Here is a 14902-nt window from a genome sequence, read left to right on the forward strand (position 1 = left end):
GGGTTTACGCCGAGCACAGCCGTACGGCGCTCTTTACGTGCACGGTCTTTATTACAACTGTTTTCTTTTTTCCAGCTGCATTATTTATGCGTTTAGACAAGCAGCTGACCAACAGGATGCATTTCCTAACCCCTCCAATCCTAAGTTCTATATATGAACATAAATAGATGCATATACATGTATATATATGTATGTATAGGTATATGAATGGTGTGGGGAACATCTTTAGGAGGGCAGAACGGGACGCGCTACGCCTCCCTGAGAAAAGCACAATAGCAATTAAAAGCGAGCCCAGCGCGGGGCCGGGCCGGGCCGGGCCGGGCCGGGGGGTGTTTCACGGAGGGGGGCGCAGCAGGGGCGCCAAGGGCCCTCCGGCCTTGCCGAGGCGGCGCCGCCGCCGCTGGGCCCGGGCGGCGAGGCCGGGGCGGCCCTGGCCCCCTGCGGGCGCCTCCCGCCTCGGGGGGCGCCGAGGGCTCGGGCCGGGCCGGGCCGGGGCCGGGGCCGCCCGCCCTCGCTGCCTGCCGGCGGGGGCGCGGGCGCGGGCGGGGGCGGGGGCGCTGCGGGCCGCCGTTCCCGGCGGGAGGTTGTCATGGTTTCGCGGGTCACATGCGCGCGAGGTTCCCTCGGCGCGGGGAGAGGGGAGGGGGGAGGCGGCGGCGGCGGCGGCGGCGGGGACGGGGGCGGGGAGGTTTCAGTCACGGACGGGGCCGCCGCCGCCTGCTGCCGCCGCGCCGAGTGCGGGGCGAAGCGGAGCGAGACGCTGCGGCCGCCGCCGCCGCCGAGCCGCCCGCCCGCGGCTGCCAGCTGCGCCCTGCCCTCCGCCGCTGCCCCGGGCGGCCGGCCGGCCGGGCGCGCCTCCGCCTCGGCCTCGGGCTGCCGGTGCTGCCCGGCTGGCTGCGGCTCGGCGGCCTCTGCCCGCCCTTCCGCGCTCCCTCCGCCTGCCGCCCGCCGTCCCTGCCCGGGCTGCGGCCCCCGGCCGGCCCCGGCATGAGCATCTCCATCCCGGCGGGGCTGACGGAGCTGCTGCAGGGCTTCACGGTGGAGGTGCTGCGCAGGCAGCCCGCGGACCTGCTGGACTTCGCCCTCCAGTACTTCGGGCGCCTCAAGGAGGAGGCGGCGGCCGAGAAGGAGAAGGAGAAGGAGGCGAGCGGCCGCAAAGGGGACTCGCCCGCGCCGGGCCATGACCGCGCCCGGGGCAGCCTGCCGCCGCGCCGGGCCCCCGCCGACGCCCGCGGCGTCAACTTCGCCGAGGAGCCCATGCAGAGCGACTCGGAGAGCGGCGAGGAGCAGGAGGAGGCGTTCCCGGGTGAGGGGCCGGGGCCGGGGCGCGGGCGGCGGCCGGGCCGGGCCGGGCCGGGCCGGGCGGCGGGGTCTGTCCGGCCGCCGACGCTGGCAGCTCCGCGCCCCGCGCAAGGCGGCGCCGGGGCCGGCGGGGGTGTCGCCCCGGGGGCGCTCCGCTCGTCCGCCGCTGCCAGGAGGCCACCGGGGCGCCAAGGGTGTGGGGGTTGCTTTTTTTGTGGTGGTGGTGGTGGTTGTTCATTAGCCGAGCGCCGCGCTGCCGTTCCCACCTCACGAAACACCTTTCTCTTGGGCGCGTCGCTGCGTCCACGCAGCCCGGTCAAACATTTTCCGTGGCCGCAACGTGTGGTTCGTATAAATCAGCACAGCGGAATCGCAGGAAGCGAAATCTCTTAGGGAGGAACAAAAAGAAAGAAAGAAAAAGTCAGGTGGAAACTGTGCGGGATGGAGAAGGGCCTACGGCGCGGGCGTCGCGGCGAGGGCAGCCCGGCGCGCGCACGCCGCCTCCGCTCCCAGCCGAGGGCAACACCTGTCTGCCGGCAGCCGGCGGCCTTGGTGCGGCCTTGGTGTGCCTGCCCGGGTGAGCGAGCAGCACCGTGTCCATCTACCGGACCAACCCGATTTATGGGACCAGCGGGAGCTGTCCCGCACGGGTGCGTGGCACCCGGTCCTTGTGCCGCCAGCAGGCTCGCGGAGAGGTCCGTCGGTGTAAGGTGCGCCGGAGAAGAGCAAGACGGCGTCAAAGCATCTTTATCGTTAGCTTGAGCAGCTTGAAATTGAAGTATACCTCATCAGGTCATCGAAGGACTGGTCCTCCTCGGTCATGCTGAAGGTGGCTTTGCTCAGCAGAGCACAGAAGCCAGCTGTTTGCTAGATGAGTATCAGTGTCGTTTTTAAAATAATGTCTTACGTGCATTTTATCAGGAAAAAAACCCTGGATGTTTAAGAACTGGGAAAGTTTTCGGGATGCTTTGTGTTACGCTGTAATATAGTCGGCATTCCTTTCGTCTCTTCTTTGCAGCTGTAGCTGGGGGTGTATAATTAATGAGAATTTGAATCCGTCCATCAGGTTCTGCAGATGTACGTGGTGATTTTGAACTCTGACGCTATGTTGTCTATAACACCGGCAAAAATTGGGAAATTATAATAAAAAAGCCTAATATATTCTGAAAGTTTAATTATATTGTGACTCGTAATTTGTGCCGGTTGGAATAATTAATAACTGAAAGTATGAAAATGGAAATATTTTTGAAACCACATGGAAGGTGTATTAATGAGTACATTATAGTAAATTATTAATAAGTGTGTGCCTGTGCACACACACATTGCACGGGAGAGTGTATGTTAAGTGCAAGTTTTACATCTACCTTGAATATCTGTTCTTCAGAAGTAGCACAGCAATGCATCCGCTCAGCCTTTTGTTAATAAGTGGAGGCATAAAGCCTGGTCTTTAAATCATTGTTTAATGGGTTTAAATATCTATTTAAAAGTGTATTTCTTTTCTGCTTTTACTTTCTGTTTTTGTAAGTAGCAATTCTTGAATGCAAGCTGGAGGAAAAAATCTGTTTTTTTTTCTTTTTTTTTTTTGCTTTTGTCTTTGTGAGTAATCAGACTGCTTCAATATAATCAGTCTGTCCTACTGGTGTACTGTTGTCATACAAGAGAGGAAAACAAATTGCGAGAGTTTATAAGCAAAAGTAAATGAAAAAAAAAAATTCCGGCAAGGAGCTTAGACCTGTCTGCAGTACCTTTTTTGTTGAAGCAGAATTCTTGTTAAATCAACTTGACAATATTTCCTAATTTGCTTATTCAAACAGGTCCTTGTTGTTAGGGGCTTGTTGTAATTGCTATTGTCTCCAACTCCTTTTTTTTCCAGTACATGTTTCTGAATTCCTGCAAACACTGCAGCTGAACACTTTGTCCGCATTAGTTTTGTCCTTGAAATATATTTTGTAAGATACATAAGCATTATTCCATTTTAGAAATGATGAGTTGAGGTATAAGCTATGTTAAGAAATTTACCGTACTCAGGATTAAGAGTTGTATGCGAGCCAAGAATTAAACTGTGTTCGGGTCCTAGTCTGTGTCCATTACATCAGTTGCAGAAATCAAGCCACAATTAAGACCGTTACCTTGTGTGGCTTGCAGTTCTTTGCAGTATTGCTGTCGTAATTCTGAATTAGCACCTGTAGTTAATGTGACCTCTGAAGCAACATTGTTCAAGTTCAGAACATTTAGAGTATCACCTTCTGAACACACTGCTTAATTTGGAAATGATTTTGAGATCTTCTAGTTTCTTTAATATTAAGTTGTCCTACACAGGTGTATGAGTTTTAGTCAATCTGCAGGAATAACTCCTGTTAATACTAGTAGGAATTACTTAAATTGGATAGGACTTAGTTACAGTAGCGTACATAAAATTGAGCCCATTTTTAGAAAATTCCTCTAATTTTTTGAAAGTTTGAAATGTGTATAACAACGTATTATGCTGTATCTGTGCAAAACTTGAAGATGCTCACTAAGTTATTTGTCTGCTTTCAAATGCCTATACTTTTCTCCTTACATTAGCATTTAGAATTTAAGGTGTACCTTATTTTGATGGATAAAGACCCACATAATTTGTATCAGTTGTTTTAAAATATTTGCTTGTAGCTAAAATTCATATTTCATCTAGCCTTAATATGATTTAGTAGAGAGGTTTTTAGGAATAATTTTGGTATTCTTTACACTCCTGTAAATTGCAGTGCTGTACGTACCATTTGGTATCATGCAGCCTTTGTTTACTTTGCTTTGCTTTTGTTTTACTATGGGTTTTTTTGCTCTGATACTGACGTGTTTCAACAGGAAAATGCTTCAGCTCTCCCTGTCCTCCCCCTGTGTGATACTATTGGTATATCAGTTGCTTTGATTTCCTTCCCCAAAAACTTGAGACATAAAGTGCAAATATAGGTCTTGGCTCTCCTCATTCTATATATTCAAATAATAAAATAGATCACTGCTCAAGTAAAGCATTTGTATTGTAGCTGGCAATATCAATATGAAAGGCATGTCTTTATTTGAGTTGCTTTATTCAGTCTGAAGTGCTTTACGTATACAGTGTTCGTACAAATTTTGCAGTAATAGGTAAACTGTAGAAACACGAGCATCAGGCAAAACTTTGTACACAACCACATCCAAGCGAACTTTGTGATGATAAATAGTACTTCCTCAGTTCTCTTAACCTTATTTACTATTTTCTTCCTGAAATTAAGCAAAACCAGAAAACATCAAATAGTTCATAACCTTACTCCGGATCTGTTGCACAACAATAACAGGTAGATTAGAGCAGGGGCCAGTAAGAGCAAGTGGGCAATACGAAAATATATGAATAGGTTGTAGTAGGATGTTATTAAATTGGGACCATTAGAAAGACATGAGATTTCTTAAAAGGACATAACTTCAAATTCAAATCTGGGTTATGAGGGGCAGTGGCTGAAAACGTTACTAATGTCTGCTTAGTCACCTGTAGGAATGAAGTTTTAATAAGTCCTACTCTCAGCTGAAATGTAAAAAAAGAAGTAATTCATTGTTTGTATGGTTATAAGGAGAGAGCTAACTGGACCCAAGCTAGAGCAGCCGTAATGAGGTGATAGAAGTTTGCAGTTACAGGTGGTGAGTCGCTGCTGAGAAAGCGTGAATGTGGAGACCTGTGTGCGTGGGAATAGGACACGGCCAAGGCGCAGCCCTGTGGTCGTCCAGGCCGATCACTGTTGCCTACCGTTAGCATGGCATTGGCCTGCAGCACCTCGCGCTTTTCCAGACTCTGTCTGGCGTGGTTCAGAGATGTGTATGCGACCGTTCCCGAGAGGCACTTGGGATGCAGGCAGCTTCTGTGGGGGAAAAGCATTTTGGCCGTATGGATGGGCGCCTTGCTGCTTCAGTGGGTCTTTGTGGACAGAGTGTGTTCACGGGCTCGCTTTGCCTACCAGTAGATGCATTGTCACAAAAACAGTAAGCTTCAAATCCTTCCTGCAAATCTTAAGAATGGTAGAGATTTGCGAAATAATGATTTCCAGTATTTTTGATAAGAATAAACTAAAATATTTTCTTTCCCCTAACAGCTGTCTTACAAGACAAGCGTAAAAAATTGAAAGTTTAGGGTTTTGGTTTTTTTTTCCCCCTTCCTTAATGTGACCCAGGTCTTTTCTTCTGATCCGAAGAATTTCAGTCCAAAAGCTTAGTTCGATAAAGTTATAACCAACTGGAAATGTGATCTTGTAATGGGAAGTGTTCGGTAGTCTTTATAACGGGGAGCATGGTTTCATCTCTAACATGTGCATATATTTATAATTATCTGTGAAAAGCACACTTTGCTATAACCAAACCTTATTTCTCTGAGGGAAGCAACTTGAAACTGTCTTTGGCCAATTAGTTGGCTCGGAAAGAGAACGGTATTAATTCAGGACATATATGAAGATACAAAGGTGTGTGTTTAAAATAATTCATTATGAATGATAAGATATAAACAGTGTCAGTACTAACATTTAAACACCACCACTCCTTTTCTTGCACGTATCTGTCATGAGGAAAATTTACTTCCTCAAGAATATTTTAGGAGTTTTGTTTGTGTCAGTTATTGACTTTGGTTCAGTTTCCCAAAGAAATCTTACACTTCTTGTTGCCTGTGTTTACTCCTCGTTACGTGTTTACATGAATGAAAGACTTTTTTTAAAATAATAAACAGAATAAACACATATCCTTGGATGCAAAGAAAGTGCCTGCTTTCAGAACGTACTCCTGCTGAAGCTATAAAGAGAAGCAATTTGATGTCCTAGTGTTTGTAACCTGCACAGACTGGTTGCTTCATGTATCTGCCAATAAGTTAAGCTTAGCTTCATACATACATATCTCATGGTTTATCCCCAATCTGTTACACAAAAGTATTGCATTTTGTCCTCCACTGCTGCGCAGTGAGACCCCTGAGTATGAGGGAAACCTACCTTAAGTAGTCAAATCTCTGTAGACTCATTGACCCTAGCTGATCCTGTAAATCTAGAGCATATGGTTTGGAAATGACACATTTAGGTCACAAGGTACGGATTAATCAAGGTACAGACTGCTGTCCCTGCGTCTGTTTTTCCAGTATCAAAGATGACCTCTGAATTGGAAAATTACATTTGTTAGGACAGTGGCGAAATCGCAAGGTAGAAGACAGGGCATAGAACAGAGCCGAAAAAGAGATGACTGTGTGGCAAGGGAGATGCAAGGGTAAAAGCAAGACGAAGGAGGAGAGGCAGAATCAAACTGAGGAAGAGATAAGAGAGAACATGCATGAGAGAAAGGGCATTACAATCTCTCATCTTATTTTCTGTACCCAGCTATATCCCTGCTCTCCTCATGTGTACACCCCAAATTCATGTCCTGGATTTTCTACTGAAATTCTGATTGCCTTACATATGTATTTCCAAAAAGCATAAATGCAACCTTAAACTAAAATTAGTGGTCAGCTCTTCGTATCAGTGTAAACTTGGTCATTTGGTGCTGAGAGACCTTTGTAATATTTTGACATACTCATCTGTTGTATTACCATACCTGGAGACTTGCAACGTTTGAATTTTAATGAACGAGTATTCTAAGGAAAGTGCCAACTCAGTTCGTCATGGAGATTGTTTGCAGCCATTTTCTGTTTCAAAGAACAGTAGCAGTCGTAAGAAAGGGAATAGGCATGTGGGTAAAGCTGTAGTCTTCATATGTAATTAAGATGTTTTTAGTGCTAATTGAAATATGAAATGTTGAATAGTATGCAGTATAAATAATTGGTGAAATGTCCCTTTCATTTGTTCTTAATAATTAACATCACAATGGTTATTTCACCAATTATTATTGTAATGAGACTTCCTTAAAATCATGCTGCAGAAGAACTATTTCTGCTCTAGGTGTGAGCTCTTCTTTCAAGGTTCAAGCGAATGTAATTTTGAAAAAAATCTACATTTTAAAATGATGAGTGACTTCAAAAAGGCGAGGGAAGGCTTTGAGGGAAAAGAACCATTCGAAATGGCTCACCGTTCTCTGCTGCTAGAATAAATCTTGACATCCATGAATTAGAAGGAGAAAAAAGATGATGGTAGTGTAAATAATAGATATGTTTATCATGTAAACTTTTTCATATTATCTGAAAATTTTCAGATTGTAGTATGGGCAGGTATGCATGAAGTCCATGCATGCATGAGTTACTACATGCCAGATAAATGTGTTAAAAGAAATATGCATAGGCATGTAGTAGCTGTTATTACCATGGGGAATAATCATGGATGTGGTATTGATAATTTCTAAAGCAAATGCTTTTATTTTTTTCTCATTGAGACGCTTGATGATTGCACACATAGTTGTAGTTACCTTTGTGTGAAGGTTTCATATCGAAATCCTGTACCCTTTCAGGGAACCTTTTCAGGCTTGCTATCTAAGAGTGATATCCTGTTTGCTTCATGGAACTGAGCTGGAAATTCTCATGGTGAATTTTGATCATGACAAATGATTACAAACTTTGTATTTAATACTTTGCATTAGGAAATGGATTTCTGTTCCATAGATCAGTTTCAGTCATAGCGCTAAACAAGATATTGAACTAGATAAAGTTTATATCTTTTAGTCTCCTTTGATAATGTCTTATTTTTTATTTTTCTCTTTATCCGATGTTGCTACAATTTTCTTTGAAGAAAGGTTTCATGTTTGGCAATTCTACTTTGCATTTAAAAATTCTGAGAGATGTATTCCAAGCTTTTGTGGATTTATAAGAGCTGTATTCCAAGCTTTTTTTGCATTTGATGATAAAAATAGCAGAAGTACTTGCACAGAATTTCTACTTTAAGTCATTAGGCAGAGTAATACATGAATTCAGATTTCAGTCTATGTTACAAGTAACAGAAGACATACGGCTGTGGGGCTACATCAAAAATATGTTAATAAAATGTCCAGTACATCATTCAGCATTTTAAATGATACCTGGTCATATAAGCAAGTGTGCTATCTGAAATGAAGGAGTATGCCACGTGGCAAAGTTGTCTGAGTAAACATTTTACTATGGGAGTAAAATGCAGGTTGTAGACACAAAGTATCCAGAGAGTGAACTGAGCAACAGCCGTATGACAGTTTCTCGTCTTTTTCCATATAAGGCATCCCATTGTCACTGCAGCTCAGAAAAATAATTTCTAGACCACAGATAAAAGGAGGAAACAATAAAGAAGGAAACAATAGAAAAATCTAAATTTTAATTTAGTCAGCATGACCTTATTGTATTATAATGCTCTGGATGATGGAAGGTAGAGTGGTAAAAAACATGCTGTAACAACATAAAGTGTTTTTCCCTTCTATGTTTGCCTCTTAAATTGCTCCGCTTAATGATATTAATACTTAGAATAAATCATCAGAGCTAGAATTTGAAGCTGAGAGCTTATAGAGGTAAAAGCTGATGATGAGAATAGCATTCTTGCACATATTGTTCCATTTATTAGACTAAAATGTTTTTTGCAAAGCTGGGCTAAAAGGGCCAATTAGTTAATATTATGAAGACTTCCTTAATGGAGGGACTAGAAAATTGCTGTATAAAATACATTCTGAAAAGAAAAGAAGTAACATGATCTTTCCTGCTCAGAGTTGTCCTAGACACCATCCTGATTTTATAAAGATCTTTTTAACAGTATCAAGCCCTTCTGAATCCCTGTGATGCAGTTGTAAAATATATTTTCATAAACAGTTATAGTCTTTCCGTAGTATAACTTTTTACCATGACATGTCTATTTTAATGCATACCAGACAGAAAGAAAAGAAATCATTGCCCAATACTAGAAACAAAACATTCCTTGAAAGCCTCAGTATAGACTATAAATAAAAGATGTACAGAAACTTCACTGTTGGGATGGATGCAAGCTGGAACCCTCTATCGACTTTCAGGCTTACTAGCCTGAGTACACAGGCTGAAAAGGAGATTTTTTTAATGTTAGTATGAAACATAAAATCCATTGCGGTGAGTTCAAGGTCATTTATAACTGCTGCAGTGTATGGATTAACCTGGACTTGAGTTGTGTCTGTGATCATTGTCATAACCTCTTCTCTGATGATGCCACAGTTCAGTGTATATTGTCACTGTGCTGGTCTTATCCCTCTAGTTTCTTTCCTGTTACTCACTTTCACCACTGACCCTTTTCTCTCTTACATCCTCTCTGCAGATGGGACACTTTTTTCATTGATGCTTAACTCTATTGTTATGTCAGCAGTGTCCTTTGGTAAAAAAGTTACTGATGTCACGGTTCCTTAAAATAGATGTTGATCAAGAAATATTTAAGTATTGCTTTTTAAGGTTTCACATATGAATTTCTACAAGATAGTAAATATAGCAACAACTAAGAACTTGAATGACATAAACTTTGTTTAATGGAGAGCTAAGATTGTCCTGAGATTTCTTGTTCTCTTCTAAATTAACGTTTATGATACTCATCCCATATGTATAGACATATCTTAAAATTTTCCTAAGGCTTTGAACATGATGTTTTCTGGCAAAATCACAGTTTCAATAAAAGTATTTTTTTGGTCATAGCATAGGCTATGAAAAATACAAGTTCTCAATCACAGACATTGTTAAAAATTAGGACAGATTTTTTTTTTTCCAGTTATGTCTCATCTATTGAAATTGTGGAGTTAGAATCCAGGTACCTTTACAGATCTGCTTCTTCACTTGTCTCTTTAGTACTAGATCCAGAGGTTATTTTATCTTTAGCTCTGGGGTTTGATTTTTCTTTTCTTTTTTTCCCCTTGTTTTTAATGCATAGTGTTTTCTCTTTCCAGCCGTTCAGTTCAATACCTCTGAGTAATATTCAGGCATTTTTCTCTAAAAGCCATCTTTTAGCTGGTAGTTTTTCTGTCTTTATTGTTTTGTAATAGGTACTCATCAACATAAGAAACAAACTGATACCGCCTTCACCATTACATTATTTAAGCATTTGTGAGATAATTTAAACGTAGAATTAACAGCCTTCCTTCCTTCCTGTTGCCTCAACCTACAGGAAATATTATTTAATGGCTAATGCATATATAAAAATTGTCTGGGAAGTAGATAGATGGTTATTTATTCTAGGATGCTATAAACTTCGTATCTTGGGAAAAAATATCTGCAGTATTTGAATATCTCTCTTGCTAATCTGTAGATTTTGTCCTTCTACTGGAATGTAGCTGCTGCTGGCAGTTGAGGTGGGAGTAGCAGAAGTAGACTCATTTCCATTATCCATCTTGCAAAAAGAAGTTACTTGTTCTTCCATTTTTACTTTCTTAGGAATACTTACAAAATGGAGCTTCAATTTTAAGGGGGCCCTTACTTGCTCTTTGTCTGGCATATATTTGCATATGAATGTGATCTACCTGCAATTATTCCAAATTATGGCCTCAAAAAATAAAAAATGGAAAAGTAATAATTCCATGCTTCCTCTGACTCCATCTTTCAAATCATTGCATTCAGCCCAGTTGCAGACCTTAGGATGTATAAGGAGATTCTTGACCCTTCTTTTTTTTCCCTTGTGCAGGAGAGGAAGCTCAGATTTGGTGAACTAAAATAAAATGGCATAAAAATGATATAAACAATCTGATCATAGAACAGACTGTTTAAGTGATCCACGTCAAGAAATGGAGATACTTTCCAACTTCAGTAGGTTTCAGCCTTCTATGATGGAATGACTGGCTGGGTAGATGAGGGCAGAGCAGTGGATGTTGTCTACCTTGACTTCAGTAAGACTTTGGACACTGTCTCCCATCACATCCTCATGGGCATGCTCAGCAAGTGTGGGCTAGATGAGTGGTCAGTGAGGGGGACTGAGAACTGGCTGGATGGCAGAGCTCAGAGGGTTGTGGTCAGTGGCGCAGAGTCTAGTTGGAGGCCCGTAGCTAGCGGTGTCCCCCAAGGGTCAGTACTGGGTTCAGTCTTGTTCAATGTGTTCATCAGTGACCTGGAGGAAGGGACAGAGTGCACCCTCAGCAAGTTTGCAGATGATACTGAACTGGGAGGAGTGGCTGACACACCAGAGGGCTGTGCTGCCTGCCCTTCAGCGAGACCTGGCCAGGCTGGAGAGTTGGGCGGAGAGGAACCTCCTGAAGTTGAACAAAGGCAAGTGCAGGGTCCTGCACCTGGGGAGGAATAACCCCATGCACCAGTGCAGGCTGGGGGCTGACCAGCTGGAAAGCAGCTCTGCAGAGAAGGACCCGGGAGTGCTGGTGGACGACAAGTTGATCATGAGCCAGCAATGTGCCCTTGAGGCCAGGAAGGCCAATGGGATCCTGAGCTGCATTCGAAGGAGCACTGCCCCCAGGTCGAGGGAGGTGATCCTGCCCCTCTCCTCAGCTTTGGAGAGGCTTCCACCTGGAGTACTGTGTCCAGTTCTGGGCTCCCCACTCCAAGAGAGACATGGCACTACCAGAGCAAGCCCAGCGAAGGGCTTCAAAGATGACTAAGGGACTGGAGTATCCCTCCTATGAGGAAAGGCTGAGAGAGCTGGGCCTGTTTAGTGTGGAGAAGAGAAGACTGAGCGGGGACCTGATCGGTGTGTACAAGTGTCTGAAGGGAGGGTGTCAAGAGGATGGGGCCAGACTCTTCTCCGTGGTGCCTGGCAGTGGGCACAAACGGAAACACAGGCAGTTCCGTCTGAACATGAGGAAAAACTTCTTCACTGTGAGGGTGACAGAGCACTGGCACAGGTTGCCCAGAGAGGCTGTGGAGTCTCCTTCCCTGGAGATATTCAAAAGCCGTCTGGACATGGTCCTGGGCAACGTGCTCTAGGTGACCCTGCTTGAGCAGAGGGGTTGGCCTAGATGATCTCCAGAGGTCCTTTCCAATCTCAACAATTCTGTGATTCTGCAAGTCTGTCTCAGTCAAGGAACAGTTTGAGCTCCTGAGTGGAAAATGGTTTCCGTGCAAGCATGTAACAGTTTATGCTCTTCTCTGACTGCATTTTGGAGAGTTGTGGGAATGCGGCACAGCCTCTAGAGGGAAGTTCCTTAAAGTGCTCTTCTGTAAATGTTGCTAAAAAGACCTGACTTTCATGCTACAGCCAAAATTGGATGTTTCTGATCCATTTTCACCGAAGAGAGGATTTTCCTGGGGGATTGTATGTGTAGAGCAGTGAGCTGCAACCTACTTCTTCGATCTCAGCTATCTTTTTTTGCTAAAGGATCCTTCTTGTGCGCTAGATGGGAAAAAATTGCAATAAAAGACAGTAACAGATAGGATTTTTACCTTTTTTATCTTTTTTTTACCTTTTTCTTGCTGTTGTAAGTGTATTAAGAGTTTTGTTGTGAGCTTTTTTTGCTTCTTGCAACATGCAAAATTAAGAAGATTGCTCAAGCTTCAGTTTAAAGAGCTGGTCGGTCAGTGGATAACATCCATTTCCCGTGTTAAGATAAAGGTTTGTTTGCAATTTTACTTGACAGTAATGGAAGATAAATCACAGAAATGTGTGCTATCACACTTGTCAGTTGAAAGGAGACAGGGTGAGATTTACAATTCTAACATGGTGCTGTTTTTTGTAGCTGTTACATGGGATGACAGAAGACAGTCTGGGATTAAGGTGAAGTAAGGTGCAGGTACAGGCCTTTCAGAAGAGGCAAATTCTCTTGGATCCAGATAATTGAACTCTTCCTGGCATCACCCTATGCCTTATTGAGTGCTTTTTGGGACATACTTTTTTATGGTGGAAAAATGTTTTTACTTCTAATTTTGGAAGAGGTCTCTGCCACTGTAGGATCTGAATCGTTGACAAAATCGAAACAGGGCATGAGACTGAGCTTCAGAAAAAAATATCATTTTTAATCCTACAGGTAAAGAAACCATTAGAGCTTCTGCCTAGTAAAATAAAGCAAATGAATCTGGGTAGCTTGGGGGTGGCTTTCTGCGGGAGGCGATTCTGGGCAGCTGCTGGGGGCGGGAGGAGGTGGGGAGGTGCTGGAGCTGTCCAGGCACTGGGTGCTAGAGGCCCTGCAACCTGCTGGCCATGAGGTTATTAATTATGAACTGTTATTCATGACTGTGGTAGAAGTGAGTACATCATGATCTGATGCTTGCCATGAACATTTATTTCAAATTCCTCTTCAGTGGAATTTTCTTCTTTTTTTATTTTTTGTGGTGGAAGTCTTGATGTTTTATTGGCTGAGGCTGTTACGCAGTTGCTTGTGAAGAACTAATAAAACTGACTACACAGCATCACACATACAAACCAGCTCTGATGTTTCTTTAAAAAAATCATACTGTAAAAAATTAGACTAGTAACCAGAGTGCTGGGATGTTCAATTCAGCTGGAGGGAGAAGAAAAAAAAAAACTGTGTTTTATGTCTGGGAAGAACCAGTTGGTATATGACGTAGTGTATCATGTCCTTGCAACATTTAGTTTATTCAGGAAGTGCACTATGGCAGGCAAATTGCAGTGTGCAGATGGGGCATCACCTACATGACTGGTTCAGAGCCATCTAGTACTAATTAGCTGGCTCACAGGCCAAAAAAAGCAGACCAGTAAAGCAGACCAATCTTGAGCTTGCGCTGTGACCTTTCCTTCGCGGTGGATACTACTTTGATGTCAGCTGCCAATTTTCACCAGTTTATAGGAACTCATTATCTCTCAGACTTTCCTTGTTGTTACATTTAATTGAAATTGTTCAGCAAGTTCAGAAGCTAATAAGGAGAACAAGCAGAGGGATGATGTAGTGGTATAAACTTTTGCTTGAATGAAGGCCAAAGAAATCAAGCAGGAAACAGCTTTCTCGAAATGAGGTAGTTATACTGGTTAATAGCAACAGAATATGCAGTAGCCCTTATTAATTGCTCTTGTTTAGCAAGTGGTGTTTCACTTGCAAAATGAAATGACTCTTGCCTATTTCCAGGGTTTAAATGGTTGGTGCAGAAACTGACCTGTCAATTTTAAATTACTTTCAATGGAAGCACAGTTTTCCTTCTAGAAAAGAAGGAAACATAATTGCTCTCACCTACTCTGCTGTTGTTGTAACTGACACTCCAAAAGTCAGATGAGTCTGCTTATTGCTGAGTAAAAGTATTTCTTTGTGGTTTTTTTATTTTTTTTTCTTTTGAAAGAGATACAAAGGTCAAAATACAAACACATGCACTGTTTTAAATACGTAAAGGCAGAGCCAAGAAGATTTACGCACTCATTCCGGAAACTCTACTTTATATTTACTTCTGGCTAGGAACTGACATTGTTTAACTTGTGTTCTGAGTTCCAAGACAAAATAGTTTATAGAGCTGTAGAATTACACTTTTTTTTTTTTTGGTTGAAGGGAAATATTTAGCTTTAGTCTGAATGGTAGAATTTTTTTGGATTACATTTTAGATAGATAGTAAAATTTGTTTTCTCTTTAACACAGGACTCCTCCTTTTTCTTGTACAAATTGTGCATTATAGATTTTACAGTTGCAATATTTTCTAAAGAAAACTTCTCAGTCTGTTTCATGTTTGATGCTGGTTTCTATGTTTATGTAGTGAGTAATTGAGTGACAATATTTGACAATAATTGATTGTCCTTTAGGAGGGGAAAGAAGGAAGGAAAGAAGGTGGGAGTTTTGTAGTCTGTAAGTAGAA

The 14902-nt window shown here is 43.0% G+C and overlaps 1 protein-coding gene across 1 annotated transcript in view; it reads left to right on the forward strand.

Annotated features, from left to right (window-relative positions):
* Window positions 1-918: 918 nt before the first annotated feature.
* The window catches only part of PRKAR2B (protein kinase cAMP-dependent type II regulatory subunit beta), a 102031-nt gene continuing 88047 nt past the window's right edge, over window positions 919-14902 (forward strand). Inside the window, exon 1 of the mRNA XM_068930342.1 lies at window positions 919-1306. Within this exon, the coding sequence (XP_068786443.1) occupies window positions 988-1306 (319 nt within the window). The 5' untranslated portion in view covers window positions 919-987. The remainder of the gene's footprint in view (window positions 1307-14902) is intronic.

The sequence above is a fragment of the Struthio camelus genome, chromosome 1, assembly GCF_040807025.1.
Source record: "Struthio camelus isolate bStrCam1 chromosome 1, bStrCam1.hap1, whole genome shotgun sequence".
NCBI lineage: Eukaryota > Metazoa > Chordata > Aves > Struthioniformes > Struthionidae > Struthio > Struthio camelus.